This window comes from Tursiops truncatus, chromosome 3 (genome assembly GCF_011762595.2).
Source record: "Tursiops truncatus isolate mTurTru1 chromosome 3, mTurTru1.mat.Y, whole genome shotgun sequence".
Classification (NCBI taxonomy): Eukaryota; Metazoa; Chordata; class Mammalia; order Artiodactyla; family Delphinidae; genus Tursiops; species Tursiops truncatus.
In genome coordinates this window covers 11,469,643-11,495,510 of record NC_047036.1, presented here as the reverse complement: position 1 = coordinate 11,495,510, position 25,868 = coordinate 11,469,643, and the positions used below count along the sequence as shown (strand labels likewise).

Genomic DNA, 25,868 nt, shown 5'->3' with positions numbered 1-25,868 from the left:
TGTTGAAAATTTTGGACCTTTCCAAATAGTAAAGGAAAGGTCTATGACTGGGAGCAGAGAAGGGGGTGATGGCAGAGCAAAAGATCAGTGGGGAGACCAGTTATGGTTAGTGTAGTCCCCCGAGCAGTAATTAAAGCCTACATTAGGGCAATTGCTATGTAATTGGAAAAAAATGGAGGAAGGCTTATGCAGGAAGGCTCAGTAATACTTGGTGCAGATTTCGGATTTGATAGCCCATGGTCTCATCTCCAGCAGACATGAAAGCATGCATCCTTCACATTGTAAGTGCAAGATTAGAAAGTTCTCCTTAAAAAAAATCCCTTTCAGCTCCTTTATTATGCTTTTACAATGATAGGTGAAATTCTAAAGTGTGATTTATTTTGTACCAACTTATAATTTTACTTTTCAAACTACTCATTTCCAAATAAATATTACAATGCATCTGAAAAATCCATGCTGGAAACGAGTGAAGGGAGGGGATAGAGAGAAGAGACGTCTTCTGAGCAGCTGTCATGATCCAGTCACTGGTTTGAGCTTCTTTGCTAATGATATCCTTACAATCACTCTCTGAGCTGTTTTTATGTCCATTTTGCAGATGAAGAAACTGAGGCTTATAGACTTGCATAACATGGCCAAGGTCATGCAGTTAATAAGTCCTGGGTGTTAGAATTTAAACGTGTCTTCCTGATGTCAAAATGCTCACTCTTCTCACTGTTTTACTCTCCTTCCCTTACCTGTCTTCATGTGCGGACTTTTATCAGGCTCACCTTTAAGAACTCAGAAACGATAATGAGAGTGTGTAAAATTTGAGAATATGGCAATAAAAATACTTGAATTCTTTCCATTTAATTTTATTATCACTTTGTTTCCTAGTGTAACCATATTGTGAGTGCATTTATTATAACTGCCCATGGAAAGGAATTTTATAGTAACCATTGAATGTCACTTGTTTATACTAATTTCTACATTATCTCAAATATAAGATTATTATCTAGTAAATAAATGAATTAAAATGACCAGTAAGGATATTGCCAGCAAACACATGAAAGGATGCTCAACATTACTAATCATTAGAGAAATGCAAATCACAACTACAATGAGGTATCACCTCACACCAGTTAAAATGGCCATTATCAAAAAATCTACAAACAATAAATGCTGGAGAGGGTGTGGAGAAAAGGGAACCCTCTTGCACTGTTGGTGGGAATGTAAATTGATACAGCCACTATGGAGAACAATATGGATGTTCCTTAAAAAACTAAAAATAGAACTACCATATGACCCAGCAATCCCACTACTGGGCATATACCCTGAGAAAACCATAATTCAAAAAGACACATGCACCCCAATGTTCATTGCAGCACTGTTTACAATAGCCAGGTCATGGAAGCAACCTAAGTGTCCATCAACAGATGAATGGATAAAGAAGATGTGGCACATATATACAATGGAATATTACTCAGCCATAAAAAGAAACGAAATTGAGTTATTTGTAGTGAGGTGGATGGACCTAGAGTCTGTCATACAGAGTGAAGTAAGTCAGGTAGAGAAAAATACTGGATGCTAACACATGTATATGGAATCTAAAAGAAAAAAAAAAATGGTTCTGAAGAACCTAGGGGCAGGACAGGAATAAAGATGCAGATGTAGAGAATAGACTTGATGACACCGGGAGGGGGAAGGGTAAGCTGGGACGAAGTGAGAGAGTGACATGGACATATATACACTACCAAATGTAAAATAGGTAGCTAGTGGGAAGCAGCTGCATAGCACAGGGAGGTCAGCTCGGTGCTTTGCGTCCACCTAGAGGGGTGGGATAGGGAGGGTGGGAGGGAGACGCAAGAGGGAGGGGATATGGGGATATATGCATATGTATATGTATAGCTGATTCACTTTGTTATGCAGCAGCAACTAACACAGCAATGTAAAGTAATTACACTCCACTAAAGATGTTAAAAAAATAAATAAATAAAATGACCAGTAAGGAAGCTTTCAAATGTAACCAAATAACACATGGAAGCAAAGACAGTAAGAGCAGGTCTTAATTGCATTGCTGTATCTCAAAGAATTAAGAATTGATGCAAGTTTGAGCTTTTGTTTTGCTTAAAGAGGGACGTTTTCTTTTTTCTAGAATGTTCCAGGACCTGACTCACTGTGCTCAGAGCATGAGTTGGGAGCCTGGTAGGGTCCCACCCACCATAACTGTTCAACCAATGGTGATTAACTAGCTAGAACATACAGCAGAGGCCAGTGCTCTTTGCTTTTTGCCTTCGTGCAGTTTTGCTACCATGACCTTTATTTTTAACTTCATGGTTTTTGTTACAAAGGGAGAATTTTCCTGTCTGTATTTCTGGCATACGACATGACTAGATTTTCTGGTACACTAATGTGTTTCAGTGTATCAGTTTGAAAAGGGGTATAGCATTTAATCATTCACCGGGCAATATTGAGAGCCTACTACGTATCGGACATTGTACTAAGAGATGGAGAATGTATCAATGAACCAAAAAATGCTTGCAGCATAACTATTAAGTAATTTATACGTTATTAGAAAGAAAGTAAATAATCACATAATTAATGAATAGTCCTATTATGTTTTATATGATTTCGTGAGATTCATCACTGCATATAACTTTAGATTTGTAGTTTTCTCGATAGGGGGTAGAATCTACAAAACCTGCTGAGCCATATCCAGAATACCTAACTGAGTATTTACCTTCCTGAAGCTGCTCTAGCAGTGTGAGCTTGGTATCACATGCCCAGGTACCCGCACACCTGGAAGTGCCGACAGTGCTCTCCTGTTCAAGTCACCTGCATTTAACCCTCGTTTCCCCATATTGTATTTACACTGAAATGTGCGTAACTTTAGTAATGCAGGTAAGCATAGGTACCTTGTCAATGGACACTATATTTAGAAAGCTTTTCAAGCAAACTGGCTAATGCGTATCTTTCTCTTCCAATTTTAAATTCTATTTCCTCATTGTCTTTTCCTCTTTTGAATCTTTTATTAACTTCAAGTTAGAGTCTCTCATGAAACAATTTGACTTTCATGTACAATTTGACTTGGTGCTGGCAACATCTCCCAGCCTCTGGGTTTCCTGCTGCCCTTGGCTTGTTGAGTGTCATGGCCGTTTCCTCCTTCCCTCACCCTCACCAACCCCATCTTTTCTTTCCTTCTCTTTCACTGTCTCTCCCTCTCCAAACTACCAAAAGGAAGGAATGGCCAATAAGGGCAATAATCTTCCAAAGCCATTCTCTCCCCAGCTACCCATAAAAGTCTTTTAGGAAGGATTCAGAATGTCCCTTCTCTTGGAGAGGACAGCATCTATTCTTTTCAGGTCAAGATGAGTTTTCAATTTAAATGTACCTGCAGTAGCAGCGCAGTTTGCTTGCCTAACTTTTGGACACTTGCTTGTCACAGAGTTGGATACTGTTTCAACACACAAGTTGAGAATAATCACATTCAAACAACAATAGAGCTCTTTTAAACAAGAAACCAAACAGAGGTAAATGTATTTAATCTGAGACGCATATATTGTCTTCAAATAAATTTCAGTTTCAAAACAGGAGTAAATATGATCACAGAAGTCCCTTAAAAATGAGTTGACTTTAGGAAATAAATAGATGGTAAATAGTTAATACTGGTAATATTTTTAGCACATTTTACATTGTTTGCCACCAATTCTTCTTTCCTCCATTAATTCTCCTCCTCTAATTTTGATGTCCATATTTCCTGCAGTCAAATATGATAACTACAGTACAGGAACTCGAGAGCAGCCCCATAGGTAAACTTTTTAAGGAATGGCCAAACCATAGGTGTTCATTAAGAAAAAAATATATTTATGCAAATTAACAGGAACTGGAGAAAGAAAGAACTCATCTCATGGAAGATGTAACTGCAAACAAGAGGAGAATGAAGGAGCTAGAAGATAATTTGCTTTACCGTCTGACCAGTACCCAGGGGTCCCTGGTGGAAGATGAGAGTATCATCCTTGTGTTGAGTAACACAAAAAAGACAGCCGAGGAGGTGACCAAGAAGCTGGAAATTTCAGCTGAGACAGAAATTCAAATTAACTCAGCCCGGGAGGAATATAGACCTGGTGAGTTTGGTAATGAAAGACAAATGTCACAGGAAAATGAAGCGAGAAATGAGAATTAGAGAAATTGAAGTAAGGATGTTATGAAAACAACTATGCAACGTGGGGTGGCCATTTGTGTTGTGTGGCATTTCTTTAAATATTCAGTAAAATTGAGACGAAGAAATTTTATAATGGTGTAAATTTTCTAGGTGCTTATAATTCATGTTATTGGCAAATTCTTTAAGGTTCCTGTGAACTTATTTTTAAACCAGAAAGTAAAGAGGAGAATTATTAAAGACCTCCGACTACAAACTAGTGAAGTCTGAGGAATTTGTGCTGCACTTGTGGGCTGTTCACTAGTTGTTTATCATTTGGTAACAATAAGCCTGTATTTTGTTTGTAGTCCTGTAGAGTTCCCATGAGTCCAGGTAGTTCTCTGGTCTCATGGGAACTCTTCAACCTTATCCACAGATCAGCAAATCAGTGTTGTTCATGGGTTATAAAGGGAACCTGCTAAAAGAATTCAATTTCCTTTAGTAATTTATCATGCCTTTTGGAAAAATAATTGAAACAATATCTACTGGTGGAGAGTCAGGAGTGTCATCTTTGCGATGCCTTGGCTTACCACCTTGAGGCCAGGTTTAGTCAGGGCTTCCTCACGGAGCTTAAGAATGAGGTCCTTAACAATGTCTACCCAGTTTGCCGGATGTTACAATACAATCCATGCTGTCCCACTGTTTGTCTTTTCTACCTATGAAAGAGTGTAATAAAATTTATTTGTAAGGAATCTAGAGATTCTAAAACAGAAAGTATCATTTAATGAACCCAAATAGCAGACTACTTGTTCAGAGCTTACAAAGAAGAATTAAATATATGTGATGACATTGCTCTAGACTCCCATTGTTGGTAGATAGTCATTACTAAGACGTACAAATAAAACGTGTTTCATTTAGCATGTAGACTGATCTGTGCATGGGTCATTTATTTTCTGCGCCTGTAGCAAGTGCATCGTTGCTCTTTGTCTTTTAGTTGCTACTCGGGGCAGCATCCTCTACTTCCTCATCACGGAAATGTGCCTGGTTAGTGAGATGTATCAGACTTCGCTCCGCCAGTTTCTTGGCTTGTTTGACCTTTCCTTGGCCAGGTACGTCTGTACTCAGGAAGCCAAGCTGAATTCTGTATCTGTGGGTTAGAACGGTGACATTACATTGATAACTTATTTTCCCTTTGCAACTAAGCTGCTTCTTTTTCTTTAAATCTAAGTTGAGTGTAATTACCAGTGTGTTAACAAATCATTCTGATTTGTCATTTTATGCTTAGAGAAAGCTCTACCAACTATTCATCCACTGATCGATTCCTTTGGTTTCCCCAAGTTTCTGTTAAACAAGAAAATTCCCCAGACATTGTTGTGAGTGATAATACTGTGCAGGTAAAATTGATTCAGACAACATGGAGGATTCTGTTATTTCATGTGGAGAGAGTGCTTGTTATTTTAGATTTAGGAGGCTTACTCTTGATGTGTAAAAAATAAGAATTGGTCCTCCAGAGTTACTTATTTTCCATTAAAGACGTTGTTTTTAGGGACAATTGAAAAGGGTGGGACAAGGCTGATTTAAATGTTCTCTTCTCCAGGTCTGTCAAGAGCCCAATTACAAGCAAGAGGATCGCTAATATCATTGAGCACATGACCTATGAGGTTTATAAGTACACGGCTCGGGGTTTGTACGAGGGGCACAAATTTCTCTTCACCCTGCTGCTTACCCTAAAGATTGACATGCAGAGGAACCGAGTCAAGCATGAAGAGTTTCTCACCCTTATTAAAGGTCAATATTAGAATAGAAAGCATTGTGCAGATGTAGGAATTATAGTGAAGGTCTTGTGCATTTTTCTTTTTAGCAATAGCAGTTTCCTTGCATTTCACTGAAGATTGCATTTATGTGAGATTTTTTTTAACATTAAGAAAATTAATCACTAATTAATTAATCTTTTTATTTTTGGCTGTGTTGGGTCTTTGTTGCTGTGCACGGGCTTTCTCTAGTTGCGGCGAGCGGGGGCTACTCTTCGTTGTGGTGTGCGGGCTTCTCATTGTGGTGGCTTTTCTTGTTGTGGAGCACGGGCTCTAGGCATGCGGGCTTCAGTAGTTGTGGCATGCGGGCTCAGTAGTTGTGGTGCACGGGCTCAGTTGCTCCATGGCACGTGGGATTTTCCTGGACCAGGGATCGAACCCGTGTCCCCTGCATTGGCAGGTGGATTCTTAACCACTGCGCCACCAGGGAAGTCTGAGCTATTTTATTTGTTCATTAATTGCATGAATATTTATTGGGAAACTATTGCATGCCAGGACACAGATAGGCGCTTGAAACATAATAAACAGTAAGTAAATTGTGCAGTGTGTGAGGAGCTAGTAAGCACTATGGAAAAACGGAGAAGGGTAAGGGAGTTGGGGAATGTTTAGTATGTGGAGTGGGGAAGGTTTAAAATTTTTAATGGGATATTTAATGGGATCTCTCATTGGGTAGGATTCCCGAGAGATGGACAGGTGGCCAAGACCTGAGGGACCAGGGGATGCTGGTCCTGGGGACGTTTAGAGAAAGTGCTGAAGGTTGAGGAGGTGACATCAATGCCTCTAGTGGGAGAGGGCGTCCTATGATGAAGGCAAAGCAAAGCAACCAGGGTGGCTGGAGCAGAGTGGGTGAGGTGACCATGCCACTCATCCCATGGATATTTCCTCTGTATCTATTGTAGCATTGATCACAGACGGGTCCCCTCTGCCATGGAAGGCTGGGAAACACACATTTGCTGTCACATTCTTGAATGTCTGGACAAAAAGTATTTAAAGGAACAGTGGAAATGATGCTAGGCTCGAAATGGTTTTATCTACTCTACCTTTTTAAACAAAGGCTTATCTTTAAAGCTAAGGTACAACTTTATCTTTGGAGGGGTGGATTTTCATTGACTTCACCTACATAGAGAGTAGATTTGCAGAGGAACTTGAAGAGGATCCCAATGGGGGCAGTAGAGAAGGGCATACATGGGGGTGTGTAGGTCAGAGTCATACTTATACATACACAAATGCATATTCATGTTCATATACCTATGCTTATGCATCTATAACTATATCTATGTATCTTATGGTAGCAGTAAAGACTTATTTAGTTAGACTTGAAAACTCAGAAATTATGATTTGTGGATGATCTCTCTTTCTCTTTCTCTCTCTTGTTTCTAAACGTTGAACCCTTGACCCTTAGGTTTCTTTTTGTTCCAAGTGTCCTAAATCAGAGCACATGGAAGATGAATGGTCTGGTAAGACATCACCTTAGATGGACATGTAGGTGTAGGAGGTGCCTTCTTCAGTGAGTCCTTTGTATATAAATGATTTCTGGCCTCAGTGACTCTGGTCCTCCAGCTGATGGAGCTTCCTATGGGAAAGTTGTTCCTGACACCCTCAATTCAGGCGTGAGATGCATTTCCCTATGGAAATGACATTGAACATAGTGTCCAGAAATACTGTAAAGTGTGTTACAGTTTGGCGTGATCGAAACAAACATGGGATTTAGAGTTGGGAAGATTCTAAGGGAAAATAGTGGCTTTGCCACCTTCTGGATGAGTGGTTTTGATCAGGTTATTTACACTTTTCAAGCTTCAGTTGCCTCAGCTATGAAACAAGATAGTCAAATCTACATAACAGGATTATTGAGAATTCGCACAACTTATATAAACCCTGGCACACAGAATAGCTCAACAGATGATAGGCATTGTTATATTATCTTTAGTTTTTTTAGTTTATTTCGATTAGTCTGAGGTTTGCATAGGTTGGACAGGATTTTGTGGGACTTTGGCATTCAACAGCTATTTCTTGTACTCCTTTAGGACACAGAGTTTCATAAGATTTCCCTTTGTTAGTTATGTTGGTGAAAGCTACCCAATGACGTGAACTCTTTCTGTAAGGACTTTAAAATCACTTGTTTGAAAATGTTATTTAGATAGCAACAGTGTTTTGATGCTGATTTTTTAATTTACTCATCTCTAAGATGGGAAAGCATCAGGCTGGATGACTAAGTCTGCCTGAGCTATGCCGCTTCACGATACAAGGTACAACTTGTATAAATCATTGTAAGCATGTTTCACTTTTACAAGGTATAATGATAAAGATTTAAACCTTCTTTCTCCCAAAGCAAGGGTTTGAGGGATGAAGGGACTGGCATAATTCTCAATCATCTTGAGAATTTAGTTTGAATTATTCCTATCCCAGCAGTTTATTCATCAAAAGTCCATCTAATCTCATGCCATATTATCCAGGAATATGTTCCCCACTCCCTACCATTACAACATTCTTTGTTGCCCAAAGTATACTTTTGAGGCAGGCAAGATATTCATGACAGTGTTACCCTCTATTAAACAATGAATAATCTTTGGCTGCAAGGAACACTCTTTTCCATGAAAAGCTTCTCCCTAATCCTGTGGTGAATACATTCTTCTTTTCAGTTTGTTGGAAAATGGACAGTTTCCATGGAAATTGGTGTGACAGTTTTCAACACAGTGGCATTGTCCTTAGGTCTTTAACTGCTTCCTGGTGTTCAAGCAATCTGTTTTGCTTTCATAAGCTAATATTTTCACTGAAATAGCTTTACTTACCTCTTGTTCCACTTACCTTGGACGTCTACTAAGATGGATTTGGCAAAAGACAGCAATTTCGTGGGGTCCATGGTACCTGAATAAAGTAGAGATTGGCTCAGTATATATCTTGAGTATTATTACTTGTTTATGACCTGCTCTGTTCAGAAAAAGATTGTAGCCAAATGGATTGGTTATATCTTTCTAACAATTATGGTTAGAGCATATTTTCCCTGAAACATTTTAATAGATGTTATTTATTGAACAGTGTATTTTATCCTATAGAAGACTTGCTAACCCTTTCTTTGACCTAAAATATGATTGTTCACACATTTAGTTTTTCTGGGATGGGCAACAATAACTTTTTAAACTGTCATTTGTTTTCTGGCGCTGTGAGAGTTATATGAGTTATGTGAGCATAGGTAAATCATCAGCAAAAAGATAGGCGTCAGTACCAAATGGAAATGTTTGTTGTGGGTAGATTGACGAAAAATAAGTGACATAGCACAGGGCCCTTGGGTGTGCTCAAAATGGATGTAAATAATATACTGATTTATAGAGGAGAACCGTTCAAACGCAGGTAGTGCTACTAACGTTTCTAGATAAATTATCTCCTTAAAATGAGCTTGTGCCAATATTTGGCAATTCTTAATGCCGACAATAGCTGCTCATTTAGTGACCCTCTGCTTTGTCCTTGATCCTGTTTTGAGTGCTGTACACTCACTTTATATATTTTCTGCCATTATCAAAACACCTAGGCTTCATTATTCCCGTTGTACATATTTGGAAACAGAGTTCCAGACAGATGAGCTGGCTTGTCCCAGACCTTGGCCAGGTGGAGCTAAGACAGAATCCACTACTTACCTAAATCCAAAGCTATATTATTGATCCTTAAATGTGTTTTTCTAAAATCATCTATTCCTTTATTAAATGTTAAAGCTTGTTCATCACTATGACTTATATTTCTGAATTTAATAAATGTCCAGGTAGTAAAAGAATTGATATTAAAATAGTTTCAGCAAAAGCTTTTTATAAAGAGATTGTTTTACAGTAAAGAAAGAAAAATTTAATAACTTAATATGTTTAACTTGAAAGGTGGTGCCTCGTTGGACTTGAAAGCCTGTCCTCCTAAACCAGCCAAATGGATCCTGGACATGACCTGGCTGAATTTGGTGGAACTGAGCAAACTTAGACAGTTTTCTGATGTCCTTGATCAGGTAACTTGTGCTTTGAGTAAACTTATGATCATGTCACAGTGAGCAGCTTCCTGATTTATCATTTGGCTACACTACTTGGGGAAGAGAGAGATTTCTTTGTCACTCTTAAAATGGTATGACCAGTGCTTGACTTTCCTCACCGCTCGCTCATACTCTGCTAAAGCACACTCCATCCATGGCAGGCTGGTCTCGCAGGAAGAAATTAGTTACCTAGGAAGTTTAACCAACGCTGACCTGGATGATATGTCAGTATCACCAATTGGAGACCCGCGAGTGGGAAAACAGATTCAATTAGATTAAATGATTAGATATGATTAAAAGGTCTTGCCGTCTTTCTAAAGATCAAATGAAAAGTAATAAGAACACCCTTCCTCTAAGTAATAAATATCCATTCTTACCTCTTGTTTCTCTCTTCTTCCTCTCCTCCTTATACTGCCTTAGCTGGGCATCTGGGTCTGAATCTAACACAAACACCTGGCCTTTTATCTTTAGAAGTCGTTGTCCTTTCATAAGCAGCAAGTTCCTGATGAATTGTGTATATATTGGTATTATGGAACTTGGGTATAGAAAGTTGAATTGGGACAAGCCGGGAAATAGCTTCTTGAGAATCTGATGACCAGCGAGAAGCTGCATGGACCGCAAGGTGGCTTTCTTCAGCTGCCAGATGAAGGCTCTTTTTCACCAGAAAATGTCTTAACACTGGTTCTTTTTTTTTTTTATCATTAAAGTATAGTTGATTTACAATGTTACGTTAGTTTCTGGTGTACAAGAAAGTGATTTAGTTGTGCATATATATACCTATATTCTTTTCCATTAGGGTTTATTACAAGATATCGACTATAGTTCCCTGTGCTTTACAGTAGGACCTTGCTGTTTATCTATTTTATATACAGTAGTTTATATCTGTTAATCCCAAGCTCCTAACTTCTCCCTCCCCCACCCCCTTTCCCCTTTGGTAGCTGTAAGTTTGTGTTCTATGTCTGTGAGTCTGTTTCTGTTTCATAGATAAATTTATTTGTATCATATTTTAGCTTCCACATATAAATGATATCATATGGTTTTTGTCCTAATGCTCTTTCTTGACTTTGCCAGTTTAAATTGACTGGAAGCTTAAGCTCTGCTATATTTTTATGTTTTGGCTTACACCTGGTGATTACCGTGTAATTAGGGTATAAGCCATTCTTTTGGGTTAAACAGCTTTTTTGGGGGGGAGATTTTAATGCATTCTAGCTTGTTCCCCCATGGGATGACTCCTAGTGACCTTTCCTGGTCCATTATCAGTTATTGAAGTAGCTGTCTTCTGGAGATTATATTGTATACCTGAAATCCCTCCATATTATGTAGTGTTTCATGATTGAAAGAGGTTATTTTTTTATTCTTACATGATATTTTCTAACTATGAACCCAAATGGTTTTTCCTTTGATTAGATCTCCAAGGAAAACACTTGGGGCTGTAATCAAAGGGAATATACCAGAGAACATAAGATCATGTTTATCTGCAGATGTGATTTATTCTATGATTTTGAGATGCTTGCCCATGTAATGCTTGCCTCTCTTTGATTTTTTAAGCTTCAAATGATAATGGACTGTGTTTTTTTCCTTTATCAATTGCCTAAAGGAAGCAAGTGTGATTATTCATTTGATGCTGATATTAAGTGGTATATTTCAAATTACTGTAGATTAATAGAGTGTTGACCAAGAGACTTCAATAATAAACATGTATTAAATGTCTTCTTTTGTTCCAAGAATGGTCCTGGGAAATGAAGAAACATAAGTGAATGAGACTTGGTTCTTTTTTTTTTAAATAAATTTATTTGTTTTATTTTGGGACTTCCCTGGTGGCGCAGTGGTTAAGAATCCCCCTGCCAGTGCAGGGGACATGGGTTCGAGCCCTGGTCTGGGAAGATCCCACATGCCGTGGAGCAACTAAGCCCATGCACCACAGCTACTGAGCCTGAGCTCTAGAGCCTGGGAGCCACAACTACTAAGCCCATGTGCCACAACTACTGAGCCCGCGCACCTAGAGCCCGTGCTCCGCAACAAGAGAAGCCACTGCAATGAGAAGCCCGTGCACCGCAACGAAGAGTAGCCCCTGCTTGCCTCAACTAGAGAGGGCCCGTGTGCAGCAGTGAAGACCCAAGGCAGCCAAAAATAAAAAGATAAATAAAATAATAAATTTATTTATTTTTGGCTGCGTTGGGTCTTCGTTGCGCGCGGGCTTTCTCTAGTTGTGGCGAGTGGGGGCTACTCCTCATTGTGGTTCACGTTGCATTGGCTTCTCTTGTTGTGGAGCATGGGCTCTAGGTGCACGGGCTTCAGTAGTTGTGACTCAAGGGCTCTAGAGCGCAGGCTCAGTAGCTGTGGCTCATGGGCCTAGTTGCTTCCTGGCGTGTGGGATCTTCCCGGACCAGGGATCGAACCCATGTCCCCTTCATTGGCAGGCAGATTCTTAACCACTGCGCCACCAGGGAAGCCTGAGACTTGGTTCTTAGTCATAGGGGATCTCATGGAGCAAAACAGATTTCCTTAAAATAATGAAAATGAATTTCCATTGATTTCTCTATTCTTTGCAGATTTGTTCCCACAAAGTCATAGAAGAAATTCCACAACCCAGGGTTCTCCCTCCTTTAAGAGGGAGCCGGGGGCTGGTGTTAGTACAGACTGACTTTAGAGCAAATCACATTTGATTTTAGACTCTCAACTTTTTGGTGCTAGGATATAAAATTTTAAAAAATACTCAAGGAATAGCATTCACACATGCCTGGAATGGTCGGAAAGAGAAAAAATATCTGTGAATGCTTACTGAAAGATTTTTCTGTGGTGTGACACTTTTCTTATCCCCTGGTATTTTCAGATATCAAGAAATGAGAAAATGTGGAAAATTTGGTTTGATAAGGAAAACCCTGAGGAGGAACCCCTTCCAAATGCCTATGATAAATCTCTAGACGGCTTTAGGCGTCTTCTCCTTATTAGATCCTGGTGTCCCGACAGAACCATTGCCCAGGTAAAAAGTACCTATTTAAAAAATAGGAGAATATTTTAAAGGAACATTTCCTTTTAAATTTAAAAGAATATTTAAAATATTAATCCCAATGAGAATTTTTGTGTCGGCTTCTGTGTAATTTTCTAGCAATACAATTGTGAAAAATGGAAAACTAAACAACAAGTAAGTGTACGGAGGAGTATATCTGGGCTAAGTGAGTTAATAATTTTCTTTGGTCTAAGTGATACAACAAGAGTGAATGAGGAAACTATGTCAGGTGGTTATATAGGTCTAATGGGAAGGTAATGCATTGTTTTTCCATATTATTTTTATATTAACTCAAAAAAGATATGGCTACTCCATTTTGCTAGTAGTAAAGTGATGTTTCTTGAATAGAAAGACTGCTCAGGTACTGGGGAGGGGAGAGGAAGACTACAGGGCAGTATAGCATCCCCAAATCCGTAGCCATTACACCAGGATGTGTCGCAAACCTCGATGTGAGAAAGAAGGTTTGCCTAAATTTCTTTGAACGATACATGTGGTTTAAATGTAAACCCTGGCTCTACAAGATCCATCTTTTCAAAGGCTTTTAATCTGTTGGCCTTACCGTCATGGAAATTTACCCATGAAACAGACTTGTGGTGTCTTGCCTTCACAGCTAAAAGTTGAACTCTACTATTCACAGACATTGATTTTTTTTTTTAAGGACTTCTTTAAATAAGTCATAAAATAACAGTAGGCTGGGGTTTCTAATAGAATGTAGGAATTTTTCCCCTTCACTCTCCAGAGGGAGTGTTAAAAACATATGGAGTAACCACCTGGGTACTGTGGAATCATGAAAACAACTAGATTCAATCATTTATTGAGAAAAGAAAAATGAGTTTTGCAACTCAGGGCACTGAGATCACCCTTCCTTTGGTTTTTCTTCTCAACTTCATTACTTTTATCCTGCCCAAATGAATTGTCAAACAGTCGCCTTATTTAAGGGGAGTGTAGAAGTTTCTCTTCTTTTCCCCTTCCTTCTCTCCTTCCTCCCTCCCTCCCTCCCTTCCCTCCCTCTCTTCCTTCCTTCCCTTTTTATATTTTTCATAACACTTTATTGGGTTCAGTGCTGAAATGTAAGTGTCTGCCACCCCTTTGTAACTTTGTCATCTTCATTCTGGCCTCTGTCACCCTTAGGCTGATGACAGCCATGTCTTTCTAACTGGTCTCCTGTAGTTCATTCTTGCCCAGTCTAGTCCATCTTGTATATTCTAGAAGAAACAGAAATATCATTATGGTATTCCTTTAATGGCTTCCCATGGCCCTTATGGTAACACCCAAGTCCTAAGCAAGATCTAGAAGGCCCCTTGGAAAAATGTTCTCTCCTCTGAAGTTTTTATTCTCACATTAGATTCCTTTCATGATTTTCAACCAGACACCATTTGGGGAAGCCTATTACGAGGTCTACAATGTGGACATATTTAATCCCCATTCCCCACAAGCAACATCAGGCTTGTCCGTAGCATTTTGACTGAGCATGAGTGCATATCCAGGGACATTCAAAAGCCTGGTTGCAAGAAGAACATACTGTCAGAGGGTGTCTTGTGCTACTGCCTGTTTATGTACAGCTGTGAGCTAAGAATGGTTTTTATAGTTTTAAATGGTTGAACAAAAGCCAAGAAGAATAATGTTTTGTGATATGTGAAAATTATATAACATTCAAATTCCAGTGTCTATAAACTTTTATTGGAACATAGCCATGCTCATTTATTTATGAACTATCATTTGTTTATGCTGCAGTGGTAGGTTGAGTTGGGCAACAGAGTCTGTACGGCCATGAAGGCCTAATAATATATTTACTACCTGGCTCCTGATGTATGTGTAGGTAGCAGTATGTTAGCTCATAGCTTGGATGGAAATGTCCAGGTGGGGTCAGTGCTGAATTCTATGGCAAGATTGGCTATTTTGAGCTCCTTGCTATGCCAGAGGACAAAACACCTGGATCTTGAGAGATGCTGCAATGATGGAAGGTACCCAGGTGCCTGTGGCTGAGAAACAACTGCAATTTGTGGAACACCTGAGCGTCCAGCCTTTGAAGTCCTTCCTGATCATGAAGCACACTGCCCAGTGGCTGTGATGAAGGTTTAAACAAGTAGACTTTTGGAGAAGCCAAAGAACATGTCAGGCAAACTTGTAAAGTACCTTTCAGAAAGCTGTAAAAAAAATGTACAGGCATTTATACTCAGGTTAGAGACGTCAATACTGGATCTGGCCAACCTTGAAAAAATATTAAGAGGTACAAAATTACGTGGTACCGTGTGCTCCAAATGCAATTGGATTACATCTTTAAAAATTAATTAACTTGATAAGTATGCAATAAATTTCACTACATAAGTAGTCACTCAGCAGTAATTATCTATTTGTTAAGTACCCATTAAATCCCAGGCATTGTACTGTTTACTTGATTCCTTGAATGCATATACTTTTCCCTTAAAGCATCCTCAATAGTAGAGTTGCCTAATATTTCAAATCTTTTGTATAGCATGAAGCAGCCGGTGTATGGAAACAGGTCCCAGACAAGGAGTCAGCCAACCTGGGTTCTAGTCTTTTAAGTGGGTGATTGTGTTTTTGGCAAGTAACTCAGCTTCTACAGAGTGAGGATTCAAACAAGCAAGCAAACGAACAAACAGATAAACCAACGAGAAAAAAGCCTCTGCCCTATTTTCCTGGCAGGGTTACTGTAGACATCATTGAGATAATCTACAAAAATGAATTTTGGAAACCACATTGAATTATGCACGAAGGCGTTGGAGCTAGTTTTGGTGACCCGTGTACTGTTTTTGGCAGGCACGTAAGTACATCGTGGACTCCATGGGAGAAAAGTATGCGGAAGGTGTTATCCTGGACTTGGAAAAGACATGGGAGGAATCTGATCCACGGACACCACTCATCTGTCTCCTGTCTATGGGCTCAGACCCCACAGGTTCCATCATCGCCTTGGGGAAGAGATTAAAAAGAGAAACCCGCTACGTGTCCATGGGGCAGGGCCAGGAGGTCCACGCTCGCAAGCTCCTGCAGCAGACCATGGCGAATGTGAGACCAGATGTCTCCTTTTGTGTTATGATGTTGACATTGCAGGTTATAGAATAACGATGCAGAGAGCTTATGAATCCTTAAGAGTTTAAACTTAGGTATTGTATTCTGTTTACTGAACAGGAAAAAGCATGATATCTATTAGAAAATTTCCATGGAAAAATGGACACACTTAAAACTTTTTCTGCTGAGCCTTCACTTATGGAAAACGTGCCCAATCAGAACATCTTATTTCCTGACCAGTTTGCGTAACGCTAAACCCCACTGCAGGTCCCAAACGCTCTGTAGGGTTCATAGTTCCTCCTCTCTGCCATACGCTCCAACCCCTCCAGCTCTGCTCTTGGAATCCATAACACTCCAGAATCTACAGCACCATGCCTTTCTTGGGTTCCAGAATGCATCATCTGTGCCCTGGGGTCCCCTAGGCCTGCCCCCAATCCCAGAGGCCAGGAATCTGCTATTATCCTGTGGTGGTACCAGAGGTTTTCAGGAAACCTGGCCTGTTGCCTTCCAGGTGGGTCTCCTAGAGCCCTTTGCAGCTTGCAAATTCAACAGTGTACAGAGCAGACCAAACGCTAAGCTCACCCTGAAACCATTGGGTTCTAGGTCCCAGCTGCTGACTCTAGAATCTTACCACTGTGCTGCATCCTGGTCCCCTTCCCCTGGTCTGGAACTGAGCTTACTGTGTTCTGGAAGCTCCATATTTACCTCTTCCATCCTCAAGCTGTGCCCTACCCTCAGCTTTGGTGAAAGGGAGAGGTCTGTCATGTGTGCTGTGCTCTGTCTGATGCACTTAGTTTGTAGTTTGGAGGGAGAGGGCAGAAAGCACCTGATTTAAATATGTTGAGAGATGAAAAAATACATCCATGATTCAGAATCCTAGGTCTGGTCTGACACGAGGGCTTGGTGGGCCTCCATCCTGGCCTCTACCCCGTCATCCTCCCTCCCCTTTGACTTCTTTCCTCTGCATAGTACTGTACTTAGAGCAAAAACACTAACATTCACAGGACATGGAGTTAACTTGAATTTAAAATAAATGATGGTGTAACTAATAGCTTCAGGCAACTAAATTCGAATTTAAATGGAATATTTTTAGCCTTCAATTTATCTGTGTTTTTTGTTTAGTAGTTTAATTTCAAGTAAAAAATTTTTTAAAATCTTTATTATTATTAACATGCTTATAACTTGTCAGAGACAATAGTGTTTTATGACAGAGTGAACCAACTACCCAAGAATAGCAAAATGGGTGATCTGCTCAGTAAGAACACAGAATATTCATACAGAGTGTGGCAATGCCAAAGAAACAACTTTGGCCAAAGATTCCTTTCCATGGGTGAAGATTGAACCTTCCAAGTTCTCACCTAAGAAACTTGGATCAGGAGTCACTTGTATGCTGGATGAAAGAGAGCATCTGAAGGCTTTTTGTAGTTATGTTTTATATTTAATTTCCCTTTTTTTTTGAATTGTGGATAGTGTCAATTAAATTTTCATAGGACAAAATAAATAGTTATTCAGCAGTGCTATATACTTCTGACAAAAATGTAAGGGAATATGTGACATTCCAAAATGATCAGTTTTACATGTAACTTGACTAACATTTTATATCTGGTGCTTAGTTTGTTTCTTGGAAAGAAAAATATCTCAGGTTACACTAATCAAATCTTTACACTAATCAAATCTAAGTGATCCAAAGTCAGAGAGTCAAGAAAACAACTTGAGGTTATGATCTGGGTATGGTAGATGATTTTGGCAAAAGATGTTCTATAGATTAGATATTGAATAAATTATTATTTCATGACCTAAATTTTTGCCTGTGTTGCTTTATACAAGAATCTTCTTATGCTCATAGAATAATTTATACAAGAGATATGGCTTTTTATTTTCTGAGGCTCTTGCTGTTAGAGTGGTCAGATTCCCCAGAGAAGGTTCTTCCTTATTCTAGAGGGTATATACCTTGCTGCCTGTATTCTGAGAACTCAGTGGGAGAAGGAAGGTAATAGGTCTCCAAATTCAATAGGTAAGCTTTCTTTTACCTGTTTTCAGTGAGGTTCCTATACTCTTAACAGGCTGCTCTCTTCCACTGCAAACCCTGTCTGTTTTGCCTTCTAAAGAAAATCAACTTTCCACCTTCCATTAAGGAAACAGGTCGGGGGTCTGGACTTTCAATCTTCTTGTATTAGTCCATCGTCTTCCCCCACTTCCAGAAGGACCTTCGTCACCTCTTCTTGAGTGTTTTGGGAGTTATATGCTATAAATCAGTTTACGTCTCAGCTCTCCCCAAACAGTCAGTTTAGGGTTCAGCTTTCTTGAGTCTGTTTTCAGTGTTATTGACATTGTCTTCACCTTCACTATCTTTGTCCTTCAGAGTTCATACCTTTAAAAAAGTCCCTTTGTTGTACTTTTCGTGGAATTTGGGGAGGCAGCTGAGCTAAGTGACGGTTTTCAGTCAAACATCTTTACTTGGAAGTGCCGTTATCTCTTTTTATGTTTCACTTTGGTGATGTTCATGACCCCCACTATATATTATTACTACAGGTGGCATACTAGTATACTGTGAGACACATACATGGAATAAGAAGAAATGTAACCTATCCCAGTTCAACATGATCATATCCTTAGATTTGACCTAGAGTACTTTAAAGGGGTTAGCGTGCTTTTCTATTAAACTTTAATTACTTAATTTCTAAAGAACAAACTAATTTAAATCTCTGGGTGAAACACAAAATCGACTAATTTCCATGTACTGTTGTTGATGTAGGGAGGATGGGCACTTTTGCAGAACTGCCATCTGGGACTCGATTTCATGGATGAGCTCATGGACATAATTATAGAAACCGAGACTGTACATGATGCTTTCCGCCTGTGGATGACGACCGAGGCTCATAAACAGTTTCCCATTACCCTCCTTCAGATGTCCATTAAATTTGCCAATGAGCCCCCCCAGGGACTCCGGGCAGGACTGAAAAGAACATATGGTGGTGAGTCGAGGAATACTTCCAAGTTTACGGGAGTTCTTGTGCTTAAATTGTTTTCTTAAAGAAATTATGAAAAATGAATTAGCTAGGATTAGTTATAGGAAGTGTTGCTATGACTTAACATGATGGTGAGGGGATAGCCCACTCTGTCCTGCTCCATGTGGAATATCCGCTGGCCGTGTTATGGCGTCAGAGCTCAGGTTTCCACCTTATATTTTTGCTATTTCCCCACTATCGCTCTACTTTGGCCTATGCTATTCTCCGCTAGACACTTGCCTTTCTAAGTTAACATCTAAAATGGATAATGTCATTTATGGTCTTCGTGTTCCATACCTAACGTAGGGCAGTAGCCTCCTGCAAGAGGAGAGGCTGAGTCACAATTATGGTCTCTACTTTCATTGCATGAAGTTGTGTGTCAGGATGTCAGAATGTGAGCTAAGTTAGAAATCCGACAACGGCCACCAAACCAGACCAAAATGCCCCTCCTATCACAACTGGAGCTGAGATTACTCTCCGTTCATTTGCACCTTCTGTGTCATAGCTTCCTGTCTGAGGCTTATGGTCACAGAAAGAGTACGGACTTGGAGTTAGAAATCCTGGCTCTGATACTGCCTGAACAAATGCTTTGTTCTCTTGGGCGCTAATCGCTCAAACAACCTGAGTTTCAGTTTTCTTGTGCCTAAAATAGTGATCATAAAAACTATCCAGGACAATTGGAGTAAATTTAATTTAAAATAGTGTATTTAATAATAATCATCAAGATAATAATTATTACATAGCAATCTGAAAAATCTACAAAGAAATTTTTTTGGAGTTGTCAACAAGTCTCAAATTTTTGCCAATAAAATAGATGTGGAAGGATGATGTCAGTAAAAAAAGATTTCAAGTGAAAAAATTTATATATGCAATATAATATGTACATATATAGGAATCATAATTATTTTGGGAGAGTATACTCAGGTTGCAATGGGCTTCTTTTTTATTTTATTATTATATTTTATTCTTTTTAATTGAGATATAGTTGCTGTACAATATTATATGTTATGGGTGTGTAATAGAGTGATTCACAATTTTTAAAGACTCTACTCCATTTATAAAATATTGCCTATATTCCCCATGTTGTACAATATATCCTTACAGCTTATTTTATATCTAATAGTTCGTACTTTTCAGTAGCAATGGGCTTCTATATACACGATTTTAATTAATATTAAATTGTTAAAAGAGTATATAGAAGCCATTGCAACCTGTGTACATGCCCCTAGTAGTAGTAGTAGTAATAGGTATTATTATTAGTAGTAGTTGTAGTAATAGCAGCAATATTTATTTTACTGCCACTATTCTTCCGTCTCTGTTTTATCCCTGCATTATCTTGTTAGGTTGGCCAAGAACTTGATCCATGTTAGCAAGCCCCCAACCGCCTCAAATCTCTGTGCATCTTTTTCAGAGAGGAATGCCCTCTGGGTACCCAAAAGTTAAATGATAATTGTCATATGAATATGGTAAGAGTAATTCAAGATAAGTGAAGTTTAATATCAGGAATTTACAAAAATAATTAATAGATTATAAAAATAGTAGAAAGTAAAGATGTTTGAGAGATGATATAGTTTTTCACCTAACTGACCGCAACAGGTGTGAGCCAAGACCTGCTGGACGTGAGCGCTGTAGCCCAGTGGAAGCCCATGCTGTATGCCGTGGCTTTCCTGCACTCCACCGTCCAGGAGAGGCGCAAGTTCGGCCCCCTGGGGTGGAACATACCGTACGAATTTAACCAAGCCGACTTTAATGCCACGGTGCAGTTCATCCAAAACCACTTAGACGACATGGATCTCAAAAAGGTACTGTGCACACACTGCTTCGTGCCCCCGGTGATTGTGGACTTGGGTCCTTGAACTCACATGACCGCCCAGCCTTGGCGTTAATCCTGTAAGAGTGATGATTTTCTGTGCTGGCAAAGTCATTCTCTTTAAGTCATAGCAGCTTGGGTCACACTAGCCTCTTGATTTTAGGGAAAAAAAGGAACAAATTTTGATTATGTTTTTACTTCTCAAAGACAAGTTGACATTACAAGTAAGACAACCTAAGGGGTCTGTTGGAGGGAGGGGGGAATGGGTGAAGAAGTGTGTTTTTTAAAATCCTAAAACATGAAAAATTTAGAGTCTAGATTACTTTTGGAGTGTGTGCTTTTTAAAGAACAGCCTCTATATTCTCAAAAAATAAACAATTTTTTTTCTATTGAAATCAAAGTAGAGAAACATGAATGCACCAAGAGAATCTATCTCAGGTCATGATCACGAGCTTTGAGTTACCCCTCATGTCTGCCTATTTAACTTTCTTTCTGCACTTTTCGCATGACTGAGGAGTGAATAAATGAATGAGTAAATGACATTGATGACAATGATTACATGGGTGTTACTTGGCAGGGAAAATGGGGGTGAGACAGTAGTCAGTCCACAATCATTCTATAAATTTTCCCAGGGCGTCTCCTGGACCACTGTACGCTACATGATAGGAGAGATTCAGTACGGAGGCAGAGTCACTGATGACTATGACAAGAGATTGTTGAACACACTTACTAAGGTTTGGTTCGGTGAAAATATGTTTGGACCGGATTTTAGCTTTTACCAAGGATATAATATTCCAAAATACAGCACGGTGGAGAACTACCTTCAGTATATTCAGGTTTGTCATCTTCAGAATTTTTTGTATAGAGCAAGTATCTACAGCAAGTTGACTTTTTTGATATTTATTTGTACTGTATGTACTTCTTTGAAAATAAATTTTAATGGTGATTCATACTGAACATGGAAGTTTCCAAGCACCATAGATGCTGTCTTCATATGTTTATATTCACCTAATGATTAAACTGTTTATATTTGTTCGGAGGGTGTGTTTTATGTGAATTCCCTTCTTTCATCCCCTTTTAATGCCCCATGAGGAATATTCTTTGGAGAGGCGATAGACTGGGCAGATTTAGAACCAGGGAACCTACACAAATCCCCTGGAGCTCTCTACCCAAAGGCAGCCTCTAGACTCAATCTGTTCTGTTTCAATCCACTTGCATTATCCCGTGACATCTGTTCCTTAATCCTGGCCTGATGGACAGCTTATGAGTATGTTCAGGAACGCACTCTGTAGAAGAGCTTCCTCCAAGACTGGGTTTCTCAGCCTCAGCTCCGTTGACATTCAGGGCTGGATACTTCCTTGAGTGGGGGACTGACCTGTATAGAATGGTTAGCAGCCTCCCTCGCCTCTACCCACTAGATGTCAGTTTCACTTTCTACCCAGTTGTGACAACCTACAATGTCTCCAGACATTGCCAAATGTCCCTGGCGGGGGCAAAATCACCTCCAACTGAGAAGGCCTGCTCTAAGTAGGAATAGGATTTTGACAGGAGATTTGGGAAAAAATATGATTTGTCCTTCCAGGTAACTACATTTTCTGTCTCAATACCTTGAATTCATTAGATCATCATTTAGCGATCTCTTTTGCCTCTAAGATTTATCTCAGGATGAACAAAGTAAAGCACAACAGCCCGCCAAGCGCTAAATTTATCAGTATATTTAGAGGTTCCATGATATATAAGTGTGATGAGTTTATCATATATCACCACCCCTACACTTTTATTAATTCAAATCTACAAATATATTTGTCTTAACTGTACTATATGTGTCTTTAAATCATTAGCACTGAATAGGAGAATGCCTATGAAGGTATAAATTTAGGTATACCTGCACGTTATATTTATTTACATACGCCTCATTTCACAATGAATTTGAGGTAGCTCATAAAAAGGCTTTACGTAAAAAGGAATAAAATAATGGACTAGAAGGGAGGGAAACCATGAATAAAGGTAAGGATACAATTCGCACATAAAATTATACATCAAATTGTAGGTAAATTTTCTGTTTTTCAAGTAGCTGGGAGAGTATTTACCTGCTAGTTTTGCTTCTCATTTGCTGTCTGCTTTTCTCTGTAACTTTGTTGCTCTTTCAATATTTCTCATTTTTCTTAGTCTCTGTCCTTCTCCTTGGGAAAGTACATTTCCCACCTCTGGTCTTATTGGGCCATAATTGCTAAAACTGTCATTTTTAGTAACAATTCGTTATACACCATTTATTTAAACAATTGGTTTGAATTAGACGAGACCTTCAAAAAACAAAATACCAATCCATAGTTCCCTTTCCATCTTACAAATATATTATAAAACAAGATAGTGTCTTTTTGATTGAATTTGCTTGAAGTGCAGATATTAAAGAACCATGAGCCTATTATGTTAATTGTTTTTCAAGACAACTTTTGATTCTTCCCTGGAAAAATTGTTGAGGTTGCAGCCTGCCATGAATAAGACATATCATGTAAATGCTTATCCTAATAAAAACATGCTTATTTGCTAAGACAGTGTAATTTAACTGGTACTTGTGTCAGCAGCTCTGTGCTTATGGTCTGTGTTGTTCAGAGCTTGCCCACCTACGACAGCCCTGAGGTGTTCTGGCTGCACCCCAATGCCGACATCACCTACCAGAGCAAGCTGGCCAAGGACGTGCTGGACACCATTCTGGGCATCCAGCCCAAGGATAGCTCTGGTGGAGGGGATGAGACCCGAGAGGCGGTGGTGGCCCGGCTGGCTGATGACATGCTAGAGAAGCTGCCCCCAGACTATGGTGCATTTGAAGTGAGTTGATGGCATCCTGACAAAACGTCAGCTGTGGATGTGTCTGGTTGGTTGGGGGAGTGAGGACGAATGGAGGAGGGCAAAAAATAATTTTTCTGAAATTAAAAAAAATCATTTAAAAAACTTGCTTCTTGAAGAACCAGAAAAAGAAGTGTTTGAATTTATAAATGTAATCATCTCAAACGAGAAATAATAAAGAAACCTGATGAGAACGTTAATCTTCATAATTAAATTACAAGTGTGGACCGATGGGTTAGGATTGCTTTTCTAAAACGTTCCCTGGAGGCATTGTCATTTGTTCAGAGGAAAAAAAGTGTATTCTTAGAGTAAAGCATTGATTATTTAGAAAAATGTTGTGTAATTCAGGCCTTCTTAATTTCAGGGAGTCTATAGTTATATCGTTAACTCCGCAGCTTCTTCATCTCATGGGTTTGGAAAATTGATTTGTCTTCTTAATACGCAAGTAACTTCTAAGCAAAATTGATGATTGTGAAAGTTAATTTTTTTTGACATTTTAGCAATTATTGTGAAAAGGTTTACCCTGATAACATGTTTAAGTCTTTGAGAAAAGCAAAAGTAAGTGGCTTACTTTCCATGCAGTTTTTTTTTTTTTTTTGGCTGTACCCCACGGCATGCGGGATCTTAGTTCCCCAGCCAGGGACTGAACCCATGCCCTCTGCAGTGGAAGCACTGAGTCTTAACCACTGGACCACCAGGGAAGTCCCATCCATGTAGTCTTAAGATGTGACCTGGACTAACCTTGTGACATTTTTGTCACAAGACCACCGTGTTTCTCTATATATTGCCCTTTCCACCTGGTTTTCAGAAGGAAGTCTGCAGCATTTTGTTACTTGAGCATCCTATTATTTTCCATGAAGCAGGCCATTTTGGGTGCTGGTACTGCAGTCTGAACTCAAGGAACTGTCACCAAGGGACTCATTTCCCTTGGAAGAATCTCTGATCACTTGCTCAGAAAAAATCAATACTGCTACCAGCTTTCGTAAGCACCTTTCATTATAGTATCACGAAAGCGGTCATTCATGTCTAACAGTGGTTGAAATATTTATAAAGCAATGAAAATGCCTTAAAAATATAATAATAATTACATAAATAAACATGGTAAGTATGGGGTTTAGAAGAGACACCTTCCTTTTGCTAAATTTGCTTAGGATAAAGCAACTCAACGTGGCATGATATCTGATCCACAAAAGACTCTGAATAAATACGTGTAAGACAGAAATGAATGGGTGGGTGGATGGATAGATGCTTTGATGGAAAAAACAGAAAGCTTTTAAAACAGAAGTCTCGTGTTTTGAGGCAGCCTTAAGAATTGTTGTGTATGTGTACACATCTGCTTGTGTGTGTCCATGTGTGTATTCGCAAGTCTTGGAGTGGCAGTCGTGAATATTCCCCAATAAGTGCAGTTGCTGTTTGGAAGGCTACATGTTTGTGGACATGGATTGTATATTCTGTGAATTTATGGAGGCCTGTCTTCTCCCACATGGGATGAAAAATCAGCTGGTCATTTAACAGACGTTTCTTCTTTATTTCATCTTGATTTTCTGGCAGTAAAAAAAAAAAAGCTTACTGTTTATGGAACTGTAAAATTTGGGGCCCTTTCAGAAGCCCTAGGGTACCAGTTACATAACGTTAGTAGCTGTCTACTTTTTCACGTGCTGGGTGTCTCCACGGCAGGTAAAGGAGAGGCTGCAAAAGATGGGGCCATTCCAGCCGATGAACATTTTCCTCAGGCAGGAGATAGACAGAATGCAAAGGGTACTCACCCTAGTCCGAAGCACCCTGACTGAGCTAAAACTTGCCATTGATGGTACCATCATCATGAGTGAAAATCTACAAGACGCACTGAATTGCATGTTCGATGCCAGAATTCCTGCTCGGTGGAAAAAAGTACGTTTAGCTCAGCTCTTATTCTGCCTAATCACTTTATTGTTGTGAATAGTTGTAATTGGCCAGTGAAAAGCACATAAGAATAATGTACTTAAGAGTGTTCTTTTGCTTAGGGACTAATCTCCTTAGAGCCCTGTAGTTTTGGATTGTGGGTAGGGAAGGAAATAATTTAGCATCTCCCACATCTCAGGTTCTCTGCTAGGCAATTTATATGCACTGTTTCATTTCAATCTTGCAATTTATTACCCTTAGTTTACAGATGAGGAACTTGAGGTTGGGCAGGCGGTGTTAAATCTTTTCCCAGATCACACACCTTAGAAGTCTAAGAATCAGAATGTAAAC

At 39.3% G+C, this 25,868-nt stretch overlaps 1 protein-coding gene across 2 annotated transcripts in view; it reads left to right on the top strand.

Annotated features, from left to right (window-relative positions):
- Positions 1-25,868, top strand: part of DNAH5 (dynein axonemal heavy chain 5) — a 267,302-nt gene that overhangs the window by 227,943 nt on the left and 13,491 nt on the right. For both annotated transcript variants that reach the window (XM_033852761.2, XM_073802015.1), the window contains 11 exons: positions 3,857-4,100; positions 5,109-5,223; positions 5,712-5,902; positions 9,789-9,910; positions 12,765-12,914; positions 15,723-15,968; positions 18,727-18,946; positions 20,576-20,781; positions 21,422-21,625; positions 23,403-23,618; positions 25,314-25,526. In XM_033852761.2, coding sequence (XP_033708652.2) covers positions 3,857-4,100; positions 5,109-5,223; positions 5,712-5,902; positions 9,789-9,910; positions 12,765-12,914; positions 15,723-15,968; positions 18,727-18,946; positions 20,576-20,781; positions 21,422-21,625; positions 23,403-23,618; positions 25,314-25,526 — 2,127 coding nt within the window. The remainder of the gene's footprint in view (positions 1-3,856; positions 4,101-5,108; positions 5,224-5,711; positions 5,903-9,788; positions 9,911-12,764; positions 12,915-15,722; positions 15,969-18,726; positions 18,947-20,575; positions 20,782-21,421; positions 21,626-23,402; positions 23,619-25,313; positions 25,527-25,868) is intronic.